General features: G+C 41.9%; 1 protein-coding gene across 5 annotated transcripts in view; it reads left to right on the top strand.

Moving 5' to 3' along the window:
- Cfap221 (cilia and flagella associated protein 221) overlaps window positions 1–18,409 on the top strand; it is a 100,905-nt gene that overhangs the window by 10,329 nt on the left and 72,167 nt on the right. For all 5 annotated transcript variants that reach the window (XR_002025621.2, XM_010632308.3, XM_010632309.3 and 2 more), the window contains exons 4-6: window positions 1,481–1,567; window positions 1,735–1,833; window positions 3,585–3,685. Coding sequence is in view for 4 of the 5 variants with exons in the window: in XM_010632308.3 (XP_010630610.1) it covers window positions 1,481–1,567; window positions 1,735–1,833; window positions 3,585–3,685 (287 nt within the window). In the remaining variant the exon portion in view is untranslated. The remainder of the gene's footprint in view (window positions 1–1,480; window positions 1,568–1,734; window positions 1,834–3,584; window positions 3,686–18,409) is intronic.

The following is an 18,409-nucleotide window of genomic DNA, read 5'->3' as shown; positions in this document are numbered from 1 at the left end:
ATAAAACACCCTAATTTGGATGCTGAAATGCCTTCAGTTTCTCATGTACCTTTCAGAATGCTACTCCAAAGGCTTTTTGGGCCTCTGGGCCCAGTTGCTTGTATACCAAGGTGGAAACTCCAGAATAATGCTACCAGTTAATCGGTACATCCTCAGCACCCGTTCTGCTAGTAGAAGCTCTTCCAGCTATTTCGGTGAACATCATCCAAGCTCTGTAGGTGCTGCTCCTGGAATGTAGAAGCTGGATTAGGATCTTTTGGTGTTCACTATGACTCTAGGAGCACAGATTGCTAAAGCCAGTTTGCTCTCCTTGCCGGCTGGATGACTTTTAAGTAGCTGATGGATGGTAGAGCCACTTCTGCTCCCAGGTCTCCCTGGACTCCCACCTCCAGGCCTTTACCGTCCTCCACCCCACGGCAAGTATGGGTTCAGAGGTCTTTCTCGAGCCCACCAGGCCTGTGGCACCTCTTGACCCCAGGTAGGTCTGAGTGTGACAGCCCAGCACACCTGTCCTCCCCATCTCTTATGGAGGGACCGCTCGTGTTGGGCCCCTGGGAGCACAACCTTCACGAAGACTGCCCCTCTTCAGAGCCTCTGGGAAGCTTGCATTTCTAGGCTTTTAGCATATTTTTAAAAAGAAAAGAAATACATAACTAAACAGGGTCAAAAGTGGTACTTCAAGAATGTTCCCATGTAACAAATAAGAACTTTTAACTTTTGCAAATACCACTGTGGTCTCCTTGGGAGCTAATATGTAAAGTCTGATTTAGGATCTTAATGAGTAGAAGGCCTCAGGCAATGAATCTTCCAGAGCCCCAGTGACAAGCAAGCCTCTGGCCTAGACTGTGAAAACCAAAGGCCTCTCAGCCGTCCACAGCCCAGGTGAAGCCCAGATCCCTATAGCTCAAAGTCCCTGCTTCTCTCTCACGCAAAGGGAAATCCCCTCTTTCCTCAGAGAGTCAGCTAACTTACCTCCAGGCTCTTCTGCCTCTGGGAATGGCCTTCTACTTCTATCAGAGAACAGCCATTTCAACTTGCCCAGGATGGATGGCTGCCCCAGCCACAGTTTTCTCTTGATGTTCTGGGGGTAGCAGTGTCCTCTGTCCCTAGAACATGGCATTAGAGAGCCTACAGGCAATACTGGCTGGCCTCTCAGCTCAGGGGACTCTCAGGACAGACTCAGTGCAACCAAAAGTCCACATAGTGACCCTTTAGGATTGAGGAGGCCCCTAAGGACCACATATCCTGGGGGCCATGGGTGTTGCAGGCTGGTATCATTCTTAGGGGAGCGGTAGGCATACAGGCATATTTTGTTATTCTTTAAATGATGTATGGTGTACTTCAAATCTTTAAAAAAATTTTAAAAAGATGTCTCCTCATATCCACTTAGGAACAAGATGAGGTATAAACACATGAAGAGATGAATGTACAGATAAACAAATCAGTGTCTTGACTCTAAACACGTCTTTCTCTTGCCTAGCTCCTGGTCAACATTTCTGATGAGGACACACATGTTCATATTTTACCTCCACAAACCAAATACTTTCAGATCAGCTATGTGAAGAAGGTAAGTGGCTTCTGGCTACCTTCCCTCCCCATGGTGTTCTTTTCTGGGCTGTAGTTTTCTAGGTCTCAGGTCTTTTTGGGCAGTGGGAGTGTTGTGTGTTGCCACTCACAGTGCTGTGGTCTGTGAGGTCTGGGGCTTGTACCATTGAGAACCCACTTGCTTTCCAGGAAAACCACCTCATCCCTGGCTTGTCCCTCACAGTCACCATTACATTTTATCCAGATGAGTGGCGATACTATTATGACTGCATCCGTGTTCACTGTAAGGTACATTTCTTAGACGTGTTTTTTGTTGGGAGGTGGCTGGGTGAAGGAGGAGAGATGGACTGGCAGGTCAGAGCTTCCCCAGCCCTGCACCAGGCATTCCTCAGGGACCAGTTGACTGGTGTGGAAGGGAGAGTTCAGTGACATGCATGCCAATTGGACTGCTGAGAACCTAGGCAGGCTCAGGATACTGTGCTAGAGGTGTCCCAGGGCCCTGTGCCAAAAACCTCCTTTAGTGTGGCCATGTGCTCCTTTAGGTGCTAGACTGAGTCACAGGTTTTTTTTGTTTTTGTTTTTGTTTTGGTTTTGGTACCAGGGATTGAACGCGGGTCCTTGGGCTTGCAAGGCAGGCACAGAGGTGCTAGACTGAAAAACAAGCAATCACTCAAGTCATGATTATAAACTGTGGTGACTGACCTGAGTCTCCTGTGTTCACAAAGGCAGCCTCTGGTCTTGGGGCCTGACCTAAGATGCTGTGTGGTTTGGATTCTTCTGAGCCTCTTCTAGGTCCTCATGTCACATTTTGACCTCCAGAAACACCTTCACTTCTTATCAGTTCTTCTCTTAAAATGGCTATCTGCACCCCTTCCTTTCTCTGTGTTGCAAACACAGTTCTGAAACTCAAGAAAACTCAGTTAACTATTTTCTTAGTATTCAAACATGAAATGGAAGAGTGGGATGTGGTAACCAGTGAGTTTGCTTTTATTGCTTACAATCTGTACAATAAGGTGATTTATCACAAAGACATTTTGTTTTGAGTTTTCTTTTTTATAAAAGTCATGGCAACTTGTGAACTTAATTTTAGTAAATGGATAGCATTATCTCATTGACTCATATTATACTAGCAGTGCTTCTGCACAGAGGAAGAAGTAATCCCTGGATCTAAGATACCTCAAATATTTTAGATCAAGAGGCACATTTCCTTAATAATGTGACAAACCATTATTATCTGGGGAAGTTTTCAGTTTTTTTAAAAAGTCTAAATATGAAACTAGGATATTGTTTTCAGAATGGATATTCCCTTCTGAGCAGATGGAAATTTCTAGACTAGACGTTGAGTAGAGTGCCATTTATAATAATGCACCTTTCCTGCCACTTATAATAGTGCTCATAGCAATAGCCCATATGTAGGCAGCACTTGTGACTTTTTAAGATTGTCATTTGCTTTCATTCTTAAAAACACCTGTGAGGAAAGGTATGATTGTCTCCATTTTGCAAAGGAAGAAATAGTTAAAGGTCTTGCTCAAGGCAAAACATTTTGCAGGACTGGACCCAGGTCTCTGTGCCCTTATGCAAGTACATTGCTCTCTATTCTGTGCTGTCCAAATCGGGTGATTCTGTGCTGGTTTCTCTTTCTCTTGGGCCATTAAAGAGTGTCTCAGCATTTGCTGAAACAGGAGCAAATAGTACAGTCTTCACAGCTACATGAGGACATCATCTTCAGCTTTCTCAGATAATAGTGAACATCATTTCAATGAAACATACTTAAAATTTTCTACACTTTATTTCTGAGAAAACTCTCTATTTCTAATGTACTTAAGTACTAAGTTTAAGAGAAAATTTTAATAGTAGAAAATGTGATAAGAAAGAATCTATAAGTTTGTCTTTAAAAATATAGTTCTCAAAATATCTAACTTGGACCAGGGGATTTAGCTCAGTGGTGCTGACGCCTGCTTTGAAAGTGCAAGGTCCCAAGTTCAATCCCTGGTACAAAAAAAAAAATGTCTAACTTGATCTTTTCTCATTAATTTTAGGGAGATGACACTTTGCTTGTTCCTATCCATGCCTATCCTGTCATGAACACCCTGGATTTTCCCACATTCATAAATCTATCCAATGTTCTCCTTGGTAAGAGGTGAGTCACCAAAATGAAGAGGCAAGATGCCATACAATATAAAAGATAAGAGATATACAAATAAAAACCTAGATTTTTCTAGTGGAGGATCATCCTTCCACCTGAATTAGACTGAACTTAATAATTGCAAAGGCAAAGCAAAATAGAATAAAATACAAAAAACCAAATCAAAATATTGTAAGAAAGAAAGGTCATTTAACTAAAAGGTGTGGACAGATCTTCAGGCGTGGCTGAATGTAGGATTTAAATCAGGTTACAGGATCTGTTTCTCTTCATGTCCTGATTCTGCTACTCCGTGCTTCCATCTTGACAGGTTCCCCCTCTTGGGGGCAAGACAGCTCCTGAAACTAGCCTGGGGTGATTGGAGGGGCCGAAGGGATTGGGAGTGTTGAAGCAAAAAGTCAGGATTGAGTCTTATTGAACCAGTTTACATCACATGGCCATACTTAGCAATCTGCTTTTACGTGAAGGGAAGACAAAGACAATAGAAGTTTAGAGCAGAAGCCAAGTCTCACATTCTCCCTTTCTTCTTTTTGGGCAAATGGTTAATGATTCCAATTATAATTAATACATGTCTCTTTCAGTAAATTTATTAGTAAATGCCTTCTACTAGGCATGTTACTGTCTGTCCCTAGGAATATAAAGATGGGTATTGAACCACCGGATATTGATATATAATCATCATGGTAATTCTTAAAATACTACAGTATTTCTTTACTGGTTGAAAAATCTGGTCCTGAACCTTTCATCTTTACACACAAGCTGCCTTGCCCCTCACCTGCCCTCTTTTCCTCCCAGTGATTCACCAATTAAGGAGATAATATCTAGCTGTTTGGGGTGCGGGAGATATCTGGAGGACCTTGCTACAGTTTTATATCCATTCTGACTGGCTGATACTTTGAGTATTTCCCAAGCTGAAAAGAGACTCTGGTTCTGAAGGTCTCTAAGTCTGCTGGGAATAGGAGGACCAGTTGTAGTACAGCTAAGTGCAGCACTACAGTCACACACAGGGAGCTCTGTGGGTTAGAAGAGGAAGGCACTCAGTTCTGCCTGGGGAGATTCAGAAAATCCTCACTGGTACAAGAGGTGTCATCTGGATCATCCTTGGGAGGTGGGTTCCCATGGGCTGGGGTGAGAGTATGGGACTCCAGGCAGGACAGAGCATCTACCAAATCACTAAGGCTGCAAAGAGCACAGACCATGATTTGTAGGTGTTGAAAGACCACTGAAATATTTTAATTCACCCAGTAGCTGGGTGAATTGCTCCCTGACACATGCGCTTAGATACAGATCCAGATGGTAGGCAGAGACTATGGACTGCATCAGGCTTGTGGGGACAAGAGCAGGATAAGAGGGCTGCAGGCAGCATGGAGCTGGGACACGAGGCACTGAGGGCCAGTTGCATCTAGTTAGTATGAGGAGCAGCAGAACCCTTGTGGTGGTGGTAGAGGCTTATGACTGATGTATGTGAGCTTCAGGGTTCTTTGTTCTTCCTTTTTAATTTTATTTATTTACTTATGTATGGTGCACTGCCTGTTGTCCATGAGTAGAAATCCAAAGTTTAGATCTAGAACAAATATTTTGGTTCAGATGATGTGAGTATCTTCCTCTACCTCTGTACTTTCCCAATGAATCTGTGACTCAGCATCTCTGTTTACTTTAAAGAAAAACTCCTCAAAAATTGTTAAGTGTGTGATATATGCCAAAGAGTATATGATAATTTATGCTTTCTAGAATAATAATGAATATGATTGTAAGGTATAAACCATAGTGATAGCCTTGCAATCACAATTCTAAATCTTGTGATAATTTGCTTTAATAGTTTTTATCACATGCACTCCCAAATAACCCATCTTTGGCTTTGCTGGCTTTTGATCTTCTATAAATGGAACTGTAAATTCTTTAGCAACTTGCTGTTTTATTGAATGTTATGTTTTTGTGATTCAACCATGTAAATGTGTACAGCTATTGTGCACAGCTATATAGTGTCCTATGTGTGAATTTACCATGATTTTTTACCCACAGTGATGCTTATGGGTTATAGATTGTTTCCACTATTTTGTTTTTAATGTGATGAACGTTATTCTTGTACATCTTTGTTCGTGAGTCATTGGGCACGAGTTCTGGACTTTCTCTGGGGCATACATTTCGAAGTGAAATTGCAAGTCACAGTCTAGGTTCACTGTTACTGGGAAATGCCAGACTGTTTCCCAAAATGGTTATATGCATTTACACACCTGTCTACAGAGGGTGAGAGCTGCCACCGCTGGATACTATCAGCTGGTCATGTTGTGTTAGTAACTTATATGTTCTCAGCTCCATGCTCTTCCATTCTCCATTCTCCATTTAGTAGTCATCCCACCCCAGCCCTTCCTGCCTTCCCATGTCCTTCTCAGATCAGGGACCCCAAGAATCTGAAAATTGAATCCTTCATTGTGAAACCTAGTCACTACATGTGTTGTGAGACAAACAAGCAATTGCCTTAAAGTGAACAAATATAGCAATTTTTATCAAAATCAAAACAGCAGGAAACAACTTTCTAGTTGATTAATTCTTCTCTTTTTTTCTTTTTTTTTCTCTATACATATTACTTTTTGTTGGAGTCATAAGCCAGACTTATGAATTGAGAAAAATGATTTATTAGACTGGTGAGAATAATATACATTATAATGCAGACACAATCAATCTTGGGTTCTTTAAACAAAAATCTACCCATCTCTAAAGGGCCCTTCCCCAAGCTGTTTTATACATAATAAATACCCTTCATTTGTAACCAGAATGAAAAGTTCATCTAAGCAGTTTATATAACTGAATCATTGTTTTTAATGGTATAATATTTTAAAAAATATTTCTGAAGGTAAGCGCATTGTTTTTTTTTCCTCCAGATATTCTGGTGGTAGGCAGCAGCTCCCCAAAACTTTATACCCATTATGTAATGGCTTTTTCTTTTTTTTGTGGTTTTTTTTTCCTCATTGAGTTTATTGGTACATTTTAGGGATACAGTACAGTTACATTCATCATTGGGATCTTGTACCTTTACATAACAGGTCTTGGTTCTCATTTTTTTTCCTTATCCCTGCCCACCCTTCACCTGCTCCTCCCTTTCCTATTTACAAATTTGTAATGGCTTTTTTAACTACTCAAGCCCATCTGTGCAACTTTTGATCTAAAATGGGAACAGGACAAGGGGTGAGGCTTTTTTAATGTGATGAACGTTATTCTTGTACATCTTTGTTCGTGAGTCATTGGGCACGAGTTCTGGACTTTCTCTGGGGCATACATTTCGAAGTGAAATTGCAAGTCACAGTCTAGGTTCACTGTTACTGGGAAATGCCAGACTGTTTCCCAAAATGGTTGTATGCATTTACACACCTGTCTACAGAGGGTGAGAGCTGCCACCGCTGGATACTATCAGCTGGTCATGTTGTGTTAGTAACTTATATGTTCTCGGCTCCATGCTCTTCCATTCTCCGTTCTCCATTCAGTAGTCATCCCACCCCAGCCCTTCCTGCCTTCACCATGTCCTTCTCAGATCAGGGACCCCAAGAATCTGAAAATTGAATCCTTCATTGTGAGACCTACTCACTACATGTATTGTGAGACAAACAAGCAATTGCCTTAAAGTGAACAAATATAGCAATTTTTATCAAAATCAAAACAGCAGGAAACAACTTTCTAGTTGATTAATTCTTCTCTTTTTTTCTTTTTTTTCTCTATACATATTACTTTTTGTTGGAGTCATAAGCCAGACTTATGAATTGAGAAAAATGATTTATTAGACTGGTGAGAATAATATACATTATAATGCAGACACAATCAATCTTGGGTTCTTTAAACAAAAATCTACCCATCTCTAAAGGGCCCTTCCCCAAGCTGTTTTATACATAATAAATACCCTTCATTTGTAACCAGAATGAAAAATTCATCTAAGCAGTTTATATAACTGAATTATTGTTTTTAATGGTATAATATTTTAAAAAATATTTCTGAAGGTAAGCGCATTGTTTTTTTTACCTCCAGATATTCTGGTGGTAGGCAGCAGCTCCCCAAAACTTTATATCCATTATGTAATGGCTTTTTCTTTTTTTTGTGGTTTTTTTTTCCTCATTGAGTTTATTGGTACATTTTAGGGATACAGTACAGTTACATTCATCATTGGGATCTTGTACCTTTACATAACAGGTCTTGGTTCTCATTTTTTTTCCTTATCCCTGCCCACCCTTCACCTGCTCCTCCCTTTCCTATTTACAAATTTGTAATGGCTTTTTTAACTACTCAAGCCCATCTGTGCAACTTTTGATCTAAAATGGGAACAGGACAAGGGGTGAGGCCCTTCACCTAAAATGCTCCCTGTCAATCCTAGGCTGCCTTTGGGGTGAAAGGTATCCTTTGAGTGGGTTCTTTATTCAGCATTTATTTCATTCATTAATTTATTGACTGTCTGGAATGTGCTAGGCACAATGCTAGGTACTGTCTTAGTTCATTTTCTATGGCTGTTACAGAATACCTGAGAATGGGTGAATTATAAAAAAGAGAAGTTTATTGGGCTCACAGTTCTGGAGGCTGAGAAGTCTTAGGGCATGATGCTGACATTTTCATAGCTCCTGCTAAGGGCCACATGGCTGATGGGCAACCAGATGTATGTGGAAGGTGGAACACAGGGGCCCCTCTGCTGTGTCAACCCTTTCTCACGGGAACTAGTCTAACCCTACAAAGGGGAGAACCCACTGTCCACCATGAGGATGAACCAGTCCCCCAAGAGAGGCCTGTCTGTCTCTCTCCCCTCATCCCCTATACAGGGCCTTCACAGTGAGCTACATCCCCAGCCCTTTTTATTTTTTATTAAGTTAGATTAAATTTTTTTTCAGGCAGTGTATCCTAAGTAGCACAAAACAGACCAAGTACATTTATAGTATACTTTTTTCAAAGTTCTATTCAGATCTCATTCACATATAAGTATACTTATTTTAAAATGTACAAGTCATTGGTTTTTAGTATATGTAACTGTCACAACAATCAAGTTTAGATCATTTTTATAATCCCCAAAAGAAAGCTCATATTCACCTCCCATCCCCCACCCTCTAACTTCCCAGTTGTAACCAAACTCTGTTTCATTTTCTATTTCTATGAGTTGGTCTATGCCAGACATTTCATAAAAATGAATCAACTTCTTCCATTTAGCATGTTTTCAAGGGTCATCCAACTTGTGATTCATTCAGCTTGTGTCAGTCCTTCATTTCCTTCTATTGTTGAATAAGATTTCATTTTATGGACATACTACATTTTATTTACGCATATATCCATAGACGTATTTGAGTTTTTTGTTTTTTTTTACTTTGCAGCTATTACTATGGATACTACTGTGACTATTTGATGTATGAGTTTATATGGATGTATGGTTTTATTTCTCTTGGCTGTATACCAAGAAATGGAATTGTTAGATCATATGCTAACTATTTATTTAACATTGTGAGGTACTATCAGACTGTTTTCCAAAGTGGTTGTACCATTAATGTTCCTGCCAGCAATCTGAGGATTCCAGCTGTGCGTATTCTCTTACATGTCTAAATAAAGCAACCATTGCCACAGCTAAAGAAGAGACAATGTATATTATGAAGAAATATATACCTGATAAAAGAACACAAATTCAGCACAAGGTGAATTCAGAAGGATATGTTTTCACTTTTATATAGAATTAATTTGGATAAAATTTGTAGGGGGGCTGCCGCTGTTTTATTTTATTATTTTATCTTAGTTTATTTTTTGAGACAGAGTCTCACTATGCTATCCAGGCTGGTCTCTACCTCAAGCAATCTTCCTGCATCAGCCTCCTTAAGTAGCTAGGACTACAGACGAGCACCATCACACCCAGCAGAGTTTGCGTTTAATACCACTAATTTTGCATTTTTACTTTGGGTTGCTTCTGTGGTCTGGCCAGAGCCTCTCTGAGGACTGGCCTTTACTTAAGTCCATTTTCTACAAGGTCACCAACTGGACTTGTTTATATTCATCAGCTGCATTTTCAGTGGCTGAGTCTGATGGTTGTAAATTTTTCTTGCTGAGATAAAATGCCACGTGGATCCTTGCCAGCTACCTATAAACAACTTTGGTAGCTTCAGGTCTGGTAAAATATACTCTGACAGCCTCTGTAAATAACAAGCAGTTGCATTCCAATTTCTGTCCAACATCTCTAAGTCAAACATAACATTGTGAGGTGCTGAGGACTTGCAGCCCTCGTTTCTTTCTGTAGCTAAAACTGTGGTTAATAAGCAGCTAAACCTCACCATCAAGGCCTGTTAAGTTTGGTAATCACTCAATATCCTAGAGTGTTGTAGATGAAATGCAATCTCACCCTTCCTATATGTACAAGTAAATAAGAACATACCTGTATTAGGTATGTAAGTTTTATGTCATTTCATTTCTATGGCTCCAGAAAGATTTGTTCATCCTCAACAGCAAACATGCTGGTACCAAAATAACAGAAACACTGGCACCAAATAACTAGTTGAAATCTGTGGCAAAGCTAGTCGATTGACCAGTTGTCAACTCACTTGACTCTCCTGGCACCAAGCTGATTCTGCTGATCAGCTGGTTAGTGTTCTAAGACGAGTTGCCATGAAAGTCACCTGGGGAAGGGATAAGAAATCTAGGCGGGTCCATTCTGGATCTGGTGCCATAGGCAAGGCACTGTTGGGCTCTCACGGCAAGCAGGTCATCTCAGGGTAGCGGAGGCTGTGTAGATGGTGGGGCCACATTGATGACACTAACAGAGAAGGCTCCTGGCTACTCCATTCCAAAGCTAGGGTATTTTAGATTCTGGAACTCTTAAGGGATAAGTTTAGGAATTTACCAAAGGATGCTTTTCCTCACGACTGATTTTACAAAGTGTGGGAATGACCAAGGTCGGAGTATAATGTACTATTGTAATCAAGTTCTCTCACTGCCTCTAGATTTTTTAAAGCATCTGGGCCATTTAAAAATGTTTATTCATAACCTATTGCTAAGAAAGAAGACTGACGGTGAGAGTGCCCAGCACTGATGGCGACTGCCCCTAAGGGGACACTGCACCAATTCTGAGTCTTTATGTGAAGGGCCAACAACCAGCTGTAACTGTGTTAAAAAGAAGGCATCAGGAGATAAAATCGATCTGCATGACGAGTTTTTGAAGGCCTCCTTACTTGAACAGAAAAAAAAATTCACATTTGTTCGGCTTGTCAGGGGAACGCCCTTCTCACTTGTCCTAGGGGCTCTTTTTGTGTGTCCCAAACACAGATGATTGAGAGGAGCAGCCGCGTTTTATGAACGCATTCCAATAAGGGTGGCCTGAGCCTGTCCAACATACTCCTACTTACCTTTAGGCCCTACATGGATCTCTGGAACAATAGTGACCTTATCTTTCAAAATCAATATTTTGATAAAACAATCACTGTCATTTAACAAAGCCGGAGTTTTCACTATATGACAAAATCATTCATATTTTGTAGTTCAATTTTTTTTCAATTTAATCTCCCTTTGCTGACTATCAGTCTGGTTATTCATCTTGACCTAGTCTTTATGAACTTTAGCAGAAAAAGAAAAGCACATACTTCTAACCTGTGAGGATCTGTATTAATAATAATGAAAAGGCATAAATGCTTCTCCCTTTAACTTAGCAGAAATGGGTGCCAACTTGAGATCATCAACGTAGGGCATTCTTTTTATTCTTTTTACCTTTCTCCCTTGGGCTTTTTTGTTTTTGTTTTTGTTTTTTGAGACAGGGTCTCACTATGTAGTTCAGACTGCTCTGGAACTCACTGTGTAGCCCAGGCTGGTCCCGAACTCACAGCACTCCTCCTGCCTCAGCCTCCCGAGTGCTGGGATTACAGGCATGAACCACCATGCCCGGTCCTTGGGCTTTATATACATTGTCCATTTGGTTTGCACAGGGCGCCGGCCAGGGTGGAGTGGCACAGTTTATGATCAGCATCTGGAGCACATAAATGTGTGTACCAGGGCAGGAGTTAAAGGTGGATTTCCAGTTTAGGGCCTTCTAGTATTTACAAATTCTTGGGATAATTTATCACATTCTGGCTCCACCTGGCTTGGCGTGCATGGCTGTCACATCCCACACCTGACGCTGCACAAGCAGCCACGTTTGCCCAGTGTTGCTGCAGCACCACAGGCTTACAGTGCCCACACACGTACACATGCACCCAAGCACCCAGACAGGTACACGCAGACATGTGTACACTCACAGGTAATGTGTCTCCATGTGGTGACTTATGCTGGTCAAAATATTTAGAACGGAGTAACTAGCAACCAGTCAACAGAATATAATTACTCAAATCATTGTTTTCTGTTAAGACTGCCTCCATTTCTCATCCCAAATTCTTAGACTGTAATTTCAAAGCCAATAGTATTTGAACTTAAGTTACTTTGCTGTAAAAATGTTCATTTCTTATTCCACTGAAGAGTGAGCTTTCTGTTTTCACTGCTGGAGGCTAGGCATGGACTGGCAGAGTGGCAGCAGGGATCCAGGGCTGCTTCAGGCCGAACATTGTTATAGGGCCATTTTCACTGAGAAGAAGTGTGGTCTGAGTAGAGTCAGCATGTGGTTTCTTCTACCCACTGTTGTAAAAGAAGAAAAGACTGTTGGCAACTTTCAGTGTGTCCTCTTATCTTCCCCTGTAAGTGCTATATTTTTTTCCATAAAAAGGCGATCAGACTACAGGAGGCTTTTCATCTTCCTTCACGTGCAGTGTAGCTGCTTCCTTCCCCCTGGAAGTGGCCCCATTTCTGCTGCCAGCTCATCCTGTTCTGGAACCAAGCCAAGACCCTACTCGCCACCCCTCAGACAGCCCCTCCGAAGGTCGCTGTATCCACCCTCATCCCATGTTACCTGTCACCCTAGGGGGCTATAAAGAGCTATCTCTGATCTTGTTTGTACTAGTGTTTTCACATTAAGTGAAGTTAATATTTACTTTTAAAAGGTATTTGATACTGTGTGATTCTAGTCCCATGGAATACCTCGTCATCAAATACACAGAGTCAAGAAGTAGATGTTGGCTGCCAGGGGCTGGGGCAGGGGAGAAGGGATAGGGAGCTGGTGGGGGACAGGGCTTCAGTGAGATGAAAAGAGTTCTGTGGATGCATGGTGGTGATAGTTTCATAACAGTGTGAAAGTAGTTAATGCCACTGAACAATATACTTAAAATCATTTAAATGGTAGTATATTGTATTACGAATCTTAAAGGGTGATTTATTTTGTTTTTTGAGACAAGGTTTTACTATGTAATTCAGGCTGGCCTTGAACTCACTCTATAACCCAGCCTGACCTTGAACTCAAAGCAATCTTCCTGCCTCAGCCTCCTGAATGCTGGGATTACAGGGGTGCGCCACTGGCTCTTGAAGGGTGTTTTCTGTTTTGTTCTCAGTGCATGAGATCAAACACGGGTCTTTGCACACATGCTAAGTATATATTCTACCACAGAGCTACACCCTGGGCCTGAAAAGGTGTTTTGAAATATGAACAGGCTACATGTATCTCTCCAGGTGACAAATGTCGTGTCGTCCGGTCCCTCCAGGTTCTTCTGAGGTCATTTCCTCTCTAGCCCCAGGAAAATGCCTTAACTTCGACCAGGCATGGAGAGGTGACTCACTGAATTCAGGTTGCTGCCCAGTGCTGCCACCAGGCTACCACTTTTCCTAACCTGCTGGAGAAATAAATTGGGCCATAGTTCAGCCTCTAGGAAGAATTAGTAAGGGTGAGGAAGGAACTGAATTAAGGGCCAGGAGGGAGCTCCTAGTATGTAAGATACTTTTGTATGTTGCTTGTCCTATTTTCCGAGACATGAGTAATTTCACTGGAATGAGGGCCTTAGATCAGAAGCAGGACCCACCCCTGGCACACCCTTGCCTGTAATGTTGGTCTAAGATTGGGCTAAAAGGAAGGTGGTGTTTATACTGTAGGCATAAAAGATAAGTAAATGCCTGTTACTTGAGTATTTCTTCACGTAATTTGTTTTTACTTTTATTTGATGTATCATTAAAGATCATGTATCTACTCTGCATGTGGTTTGAGGCTCCAACCCCAGGGAGATTAATTATGTTTGTGAAATAAAATAAGCAGCATATGAAAGTTCAAAAGAGCATAAATCATCTTAGATAAAAGAGCATTCTTTGAGTTTGAAACATAATTTACTCTCAGCTTTTAAAAAGTTTTGAGATTGTTGCCTGTTTATTTTGAGGTTAGGAGTCTGGCTAGAAGGCGGTGAAGCTTGTGTCTCAGGGTTGGGGATGTAGCTCTCTAGTAGCACGTGTAAGACCCTGGGTTCCAGCCCCAGCACTACTTCTCACACACTAACACACACACACACACACACACACACACACACACACACACACACAGACAGTCAGAGAGTTTCTTTCCTTCTGTTTCTATTGGTTACATAATGGATTTATCAATTTACATCTGAAGCTTGAATGAAAATGTCTAGATTTCCCTAGATATCCTTCTTCTAGTCTCTAGATTTCCTTCATTCCCTCTAGGTGCATGCCAGAGCTTCAGAGGAGGCTGGTAACACTTGGGACAAGTTGGCTTGAGATTCGTCTTAGCTCAAGCTGCCATTAGAAATTACCATAGGCTTGGTAGCTTATGCAATAATCATTTCTCACAGCTCTGAAAATCCAAGATCAGGTGCCCAACAACAACAGGGTTAACAATACGGTTAGATTGTGGTGAGGGCCTACTTCTGGGATTCCTTACGTGACGGGCTTGGGTGGTGGTGGTAAAGGGCCCTGTCTCCATGTTCTTAAAAGGACATTTATCCCTTTTGAGGGCCCACTTGCGTGACTTCATCTAAACCTAATTACCTTGCACAGGCCCCACTTGCATCATGGGAATGGGGTCTTAACATATGTATGGGGGGCAAACAGTCAATAGGGAAATATTATAGGTCTTTCATGATTATGTCACTAGCTGTTTCTTTATAGTAAAGACAGAGATGAGCAGACACAGTACAGCAGTTAGGGGCCTGGCTTTAAATCCCACTTTACCATTTGTTAACTGTGTGACCTTGGACCTCACGTTAGGTCAGTTTATTTATCCATACAATGAGGATAATAATGGTATACATCTCATAGGATTAAGAGGATTAACTGAGGTATAAGCACAACAGATGCTACATATTAAGAGCAAGTGCAAAAAAACCCAAAAAACTTTAAAACCAGAAATGGAGTAAGATAATCATTCACTGGAGAAAAGGGGAAGTGGGACAGAGAGACAACATTTCAGTCCCACACTTTTATGTAACAAGCCACCCTTAAAGTAACAGTTGCAAGCAGTCATTGATTTCACCCAGGGACCTCGACTTCAGCCTTGGATCACTGCAACAGGCTCATCGCTGCTCTTCAAGCTGCCATTAGAAATTACCATAGGCTTGGTAGCTTATGCAATAATCATTTCTCACAGCTCTGAAAATCCAAGATCAGGTGCCCAACAACAACAGGGTTAACAATACGGTTAGATTGTGGTGAGGGCCTACTTCTGGGATTCCTTACGTGACGGGCTTGGGTGGTGGTGGTAAAGGGCCCTGTCTCCATGTTCTTAAAAGGACATTTATCCCTTTTGAGGGCCCACTTGCGTGACTTCATCTAAACCTAATTACCTTGCACAGGCCCCACTTGCATCATGGGAATGGGGTCTTAACATATGTATGGGGGGCAAACAGTCAATAGGGAAATATTATAGGTCTTTCATGATTATGTCACTAGCTGTTTCTTTATAGTAAAGACAGAGATGAGCAGACACAGTACAGCAGTTAGGGGCCTGGCTTTAAATCCCACTTTACCATTTGTTAACTGTGTGACCTTGGACCTCACGTTAGGTCAGTTTATTTATCCATACAATGAGGATAATAATGGTATACATCTCATAGGATTAAGAGGATTAACTGAGATATAAGCACAACAGATGCTATATATTAAGAGCAAGTGCAAAAAAACCCAAAAAACTTTAAAACCAGAAATGGAGTAAGATAATCATTCACTGGAGAAAAGGGGAAGTGGGACAGAGAGACAACAGTTCAGTCCCATGCTTTTATGTAACAAGCCACCCTTAAAGTAACAGTGTGAAACAATAGCAAGCAGTCATTGATTTCACCCAGGGACCTCGACTTCAGCCTTGGATCACTGCAACAGGCTCATCGCTGCTCAGCAGAGCTGCAAGGTCCAGTGCCGAGACGGTCCACTCACAGGCTGGCTATCCTTGGGGAGCGCAGCTGTCCCGAGCACCAGGAGCCTCAGTCTCTGCTTGTGGGTGTCTTACAGGCTGCTTGAGCTTCCTTATTACACAGGGGTGAGGTTCAAACAAGAACTTGCTAGTTTCTTAGATATTGACCTAAGCAATAGGTACAGCGTCGTTCCTCTGTAGCCCAGAATCAAAGGGAGAGGGGTAGACAGACTCCCAGTGCAGAGAATGCCAGTTTGTAGACTTGTTTGTAAATTGCCACAGTGTGTAACCCCAAAGCTTGCCCAGACTTACCTTCTCCGTGCACCTCTGTGGGAAGGCTTCCCTTTACCTGCGCTCCCCAAGGACAGCCAGCCTGTGAGTGGACCGTCTCGGCACTGGACTTTGCAGCTCTGCTGAGCAGCGATGAGCCTGTTGCAGTGATCCAAGGCTGAAGTTGAGGTCCCTGGGTGAAATCAATGACTGCTTGCTATTGTTTTACACTGTTACTTTAAGGGTGGCTTGTTACATAAAAGCATATGGGAATTTAGTTCAGATGTTTTAATTCTACTCAAATCCTAGGGAGTTTGTTTAAATATTAAGAACTTCTGAGTAAACTAAACTTTACATTGCTTAAACTTCCTTTTGACCCAAATTCAACTAGACTGTCTTTGAGCTATGATTTTAATGCCATCCACACTGATTTGACATCTGTAATAGGAACAGCAACAATAAGAGCAGAGTGCAGCCATTCTGCTGAAGTCTGGATGCCTTGAGCTGCTGCTTTATCTCCTTCTCAGTTGAGGCAAATGGAATTTTGTGTTCCTATGGAGCCATTTATTTTTCCAAACTGGTTAATGCATCAGGAATTTGGCTTTGTGTAATCTTCATTAAGTAAATATCTTGGCAATTTTTCCATAAGAATTATCAGAGCTGTGAAGTTAGTTGAAAATTGGCTATTTATGACCAATGGGAAAAGCCCCAAGAGGGTTTTTGGATTGTTTCTGTTCAGAAAAAAAGCCATCACACATCTTCGTAGCAGAAGAGCCCAGAGTGTCAGCTTGTGCTGTGCTGGGAAAGCTCTGAGCAGACACCTGAGCGTGCTGATCGAGGGAAACACTGCCTACAAGGACCTGTGAGCCTGCAGTACAGTCTTCACAGGCTGTGTTGGAGCGGTTTAATGCTTGACACTGATTTTACTCAAGACTTGATTACATCTCATGGACATGGGACATTGTCATGTTGGTAGAGTCTCTGGCATTCCGTAGGGCCCAACTGTTTATTAGATTGAATTGCTTAGAAAGTGTAGTGATCTTAGTATACTCTGATTTTTCAGAATTAGGAACCATTTCAGAAAGCTCAATTGACTGGATACCTCTAGCAGAGCCTGATTTAGAGTAGGATTCATGAGTTTGTTAGAAATACCTGTGAGTGTTCATCTCATGTTGGCTGAAGACAGTAACCTGTATGTGACCCTCATGCAGAATTGTGTCAGAAACACAAGGCCCTTGGATGAGATCATAGGAAGTCTGGGGCAGGCCTCTCCCCTACCAGGGATCTCATGTATGCACAGGACAGCTACCTCGTCTCACAGCTGAGGAGCAGCACTTTCAAAATAAAGACCAATGAAAATTGATTAGAAACAGGACATTGCCTGGCTGTCATCAGCAGTCTATATTCAGGTCTCTCAAAAGTACATTTAGAGACATCTGGTCAGGAAGAAGCAGAGAGTTTGTACTACACAGCACCTCTTCTCCAGATATTTATTAGTGACAAATAAAATATGACAAGAGACCTTCAGAAAGACAGGCTGGATTCAGACACGAGGCAGACAGCTCTGTGCACCAGAAGCAGAACAGAAACACCAGGTGGGAAGCACAGTTAACAGGCTCCAGGTCCCGACCCTGGCAGTGGGGTCATAGAGTCCACTCCCATGGGGTCGGGGAGGCCACATGTCCCATTGATTCAAGGGATCAACACCTAGCCTGTTGCTTGAAACCCAAGAGGGAATGGGGTGCTCCTCCTTTGACACACACCCTCCGCACCGAAGAGTGCTGAAAAGCCTCTGCTGACCTGCTGCCTGGGCCTGAGGCTTCATGACCAGGTGTGGACAGAGAATAGTAGAGGACAGTGACAACCCACTTGTGATGTGGATGTGCACCCCGCTCCCTGCTGGCTCAGGGACTGCATGCACTGTAGCCCTCAAATAGTTGCCTGGTAGGACCCAGTAGGCAGCTGTAAAACTCGCTATGGATTGATTCTTTTCACTCAAAGTGAGCCTGAAAATTCAAATTTCAAAACACATGAATAAATCTCCTGCTAAAAGAGATGGCCAAAACTCAACCATCAGAATATAACTGAGTGAAATGAATTTTTATAAAATTTGATAAAGACATTTCCAGGAGAGAGATGAAGCACATTTTTATTTTTAAAAAATCAAAAAATAATGAGCAAAAATAGGTGAAAAGAGCATGGTACATATCTGTAATTCCAGCCACTACTAGGGAGGAAGGCAGGAA

The sequence above is a fragment of the Fukomys damarensis genome, unplaced genomic scaffold (assembly GCF_012274545.1).
Source record: "Fukomys damarensis isolate Sample0158 unplaced genomic scaffold, DMR_v1.0_HiC HiC_scaffold_29, whole genome shotgun sequence".
NCBI classification, from domain to species: domain Eukaryota; kingdom Metazoa; phylum Chordata; class Mammalia; order Rodentia; family Bathyergidae; genus Fukomys; species Fukomys damarensis.
This window is presented reverse-complemented; position numbering and strand designations above follow the sequence as displayed.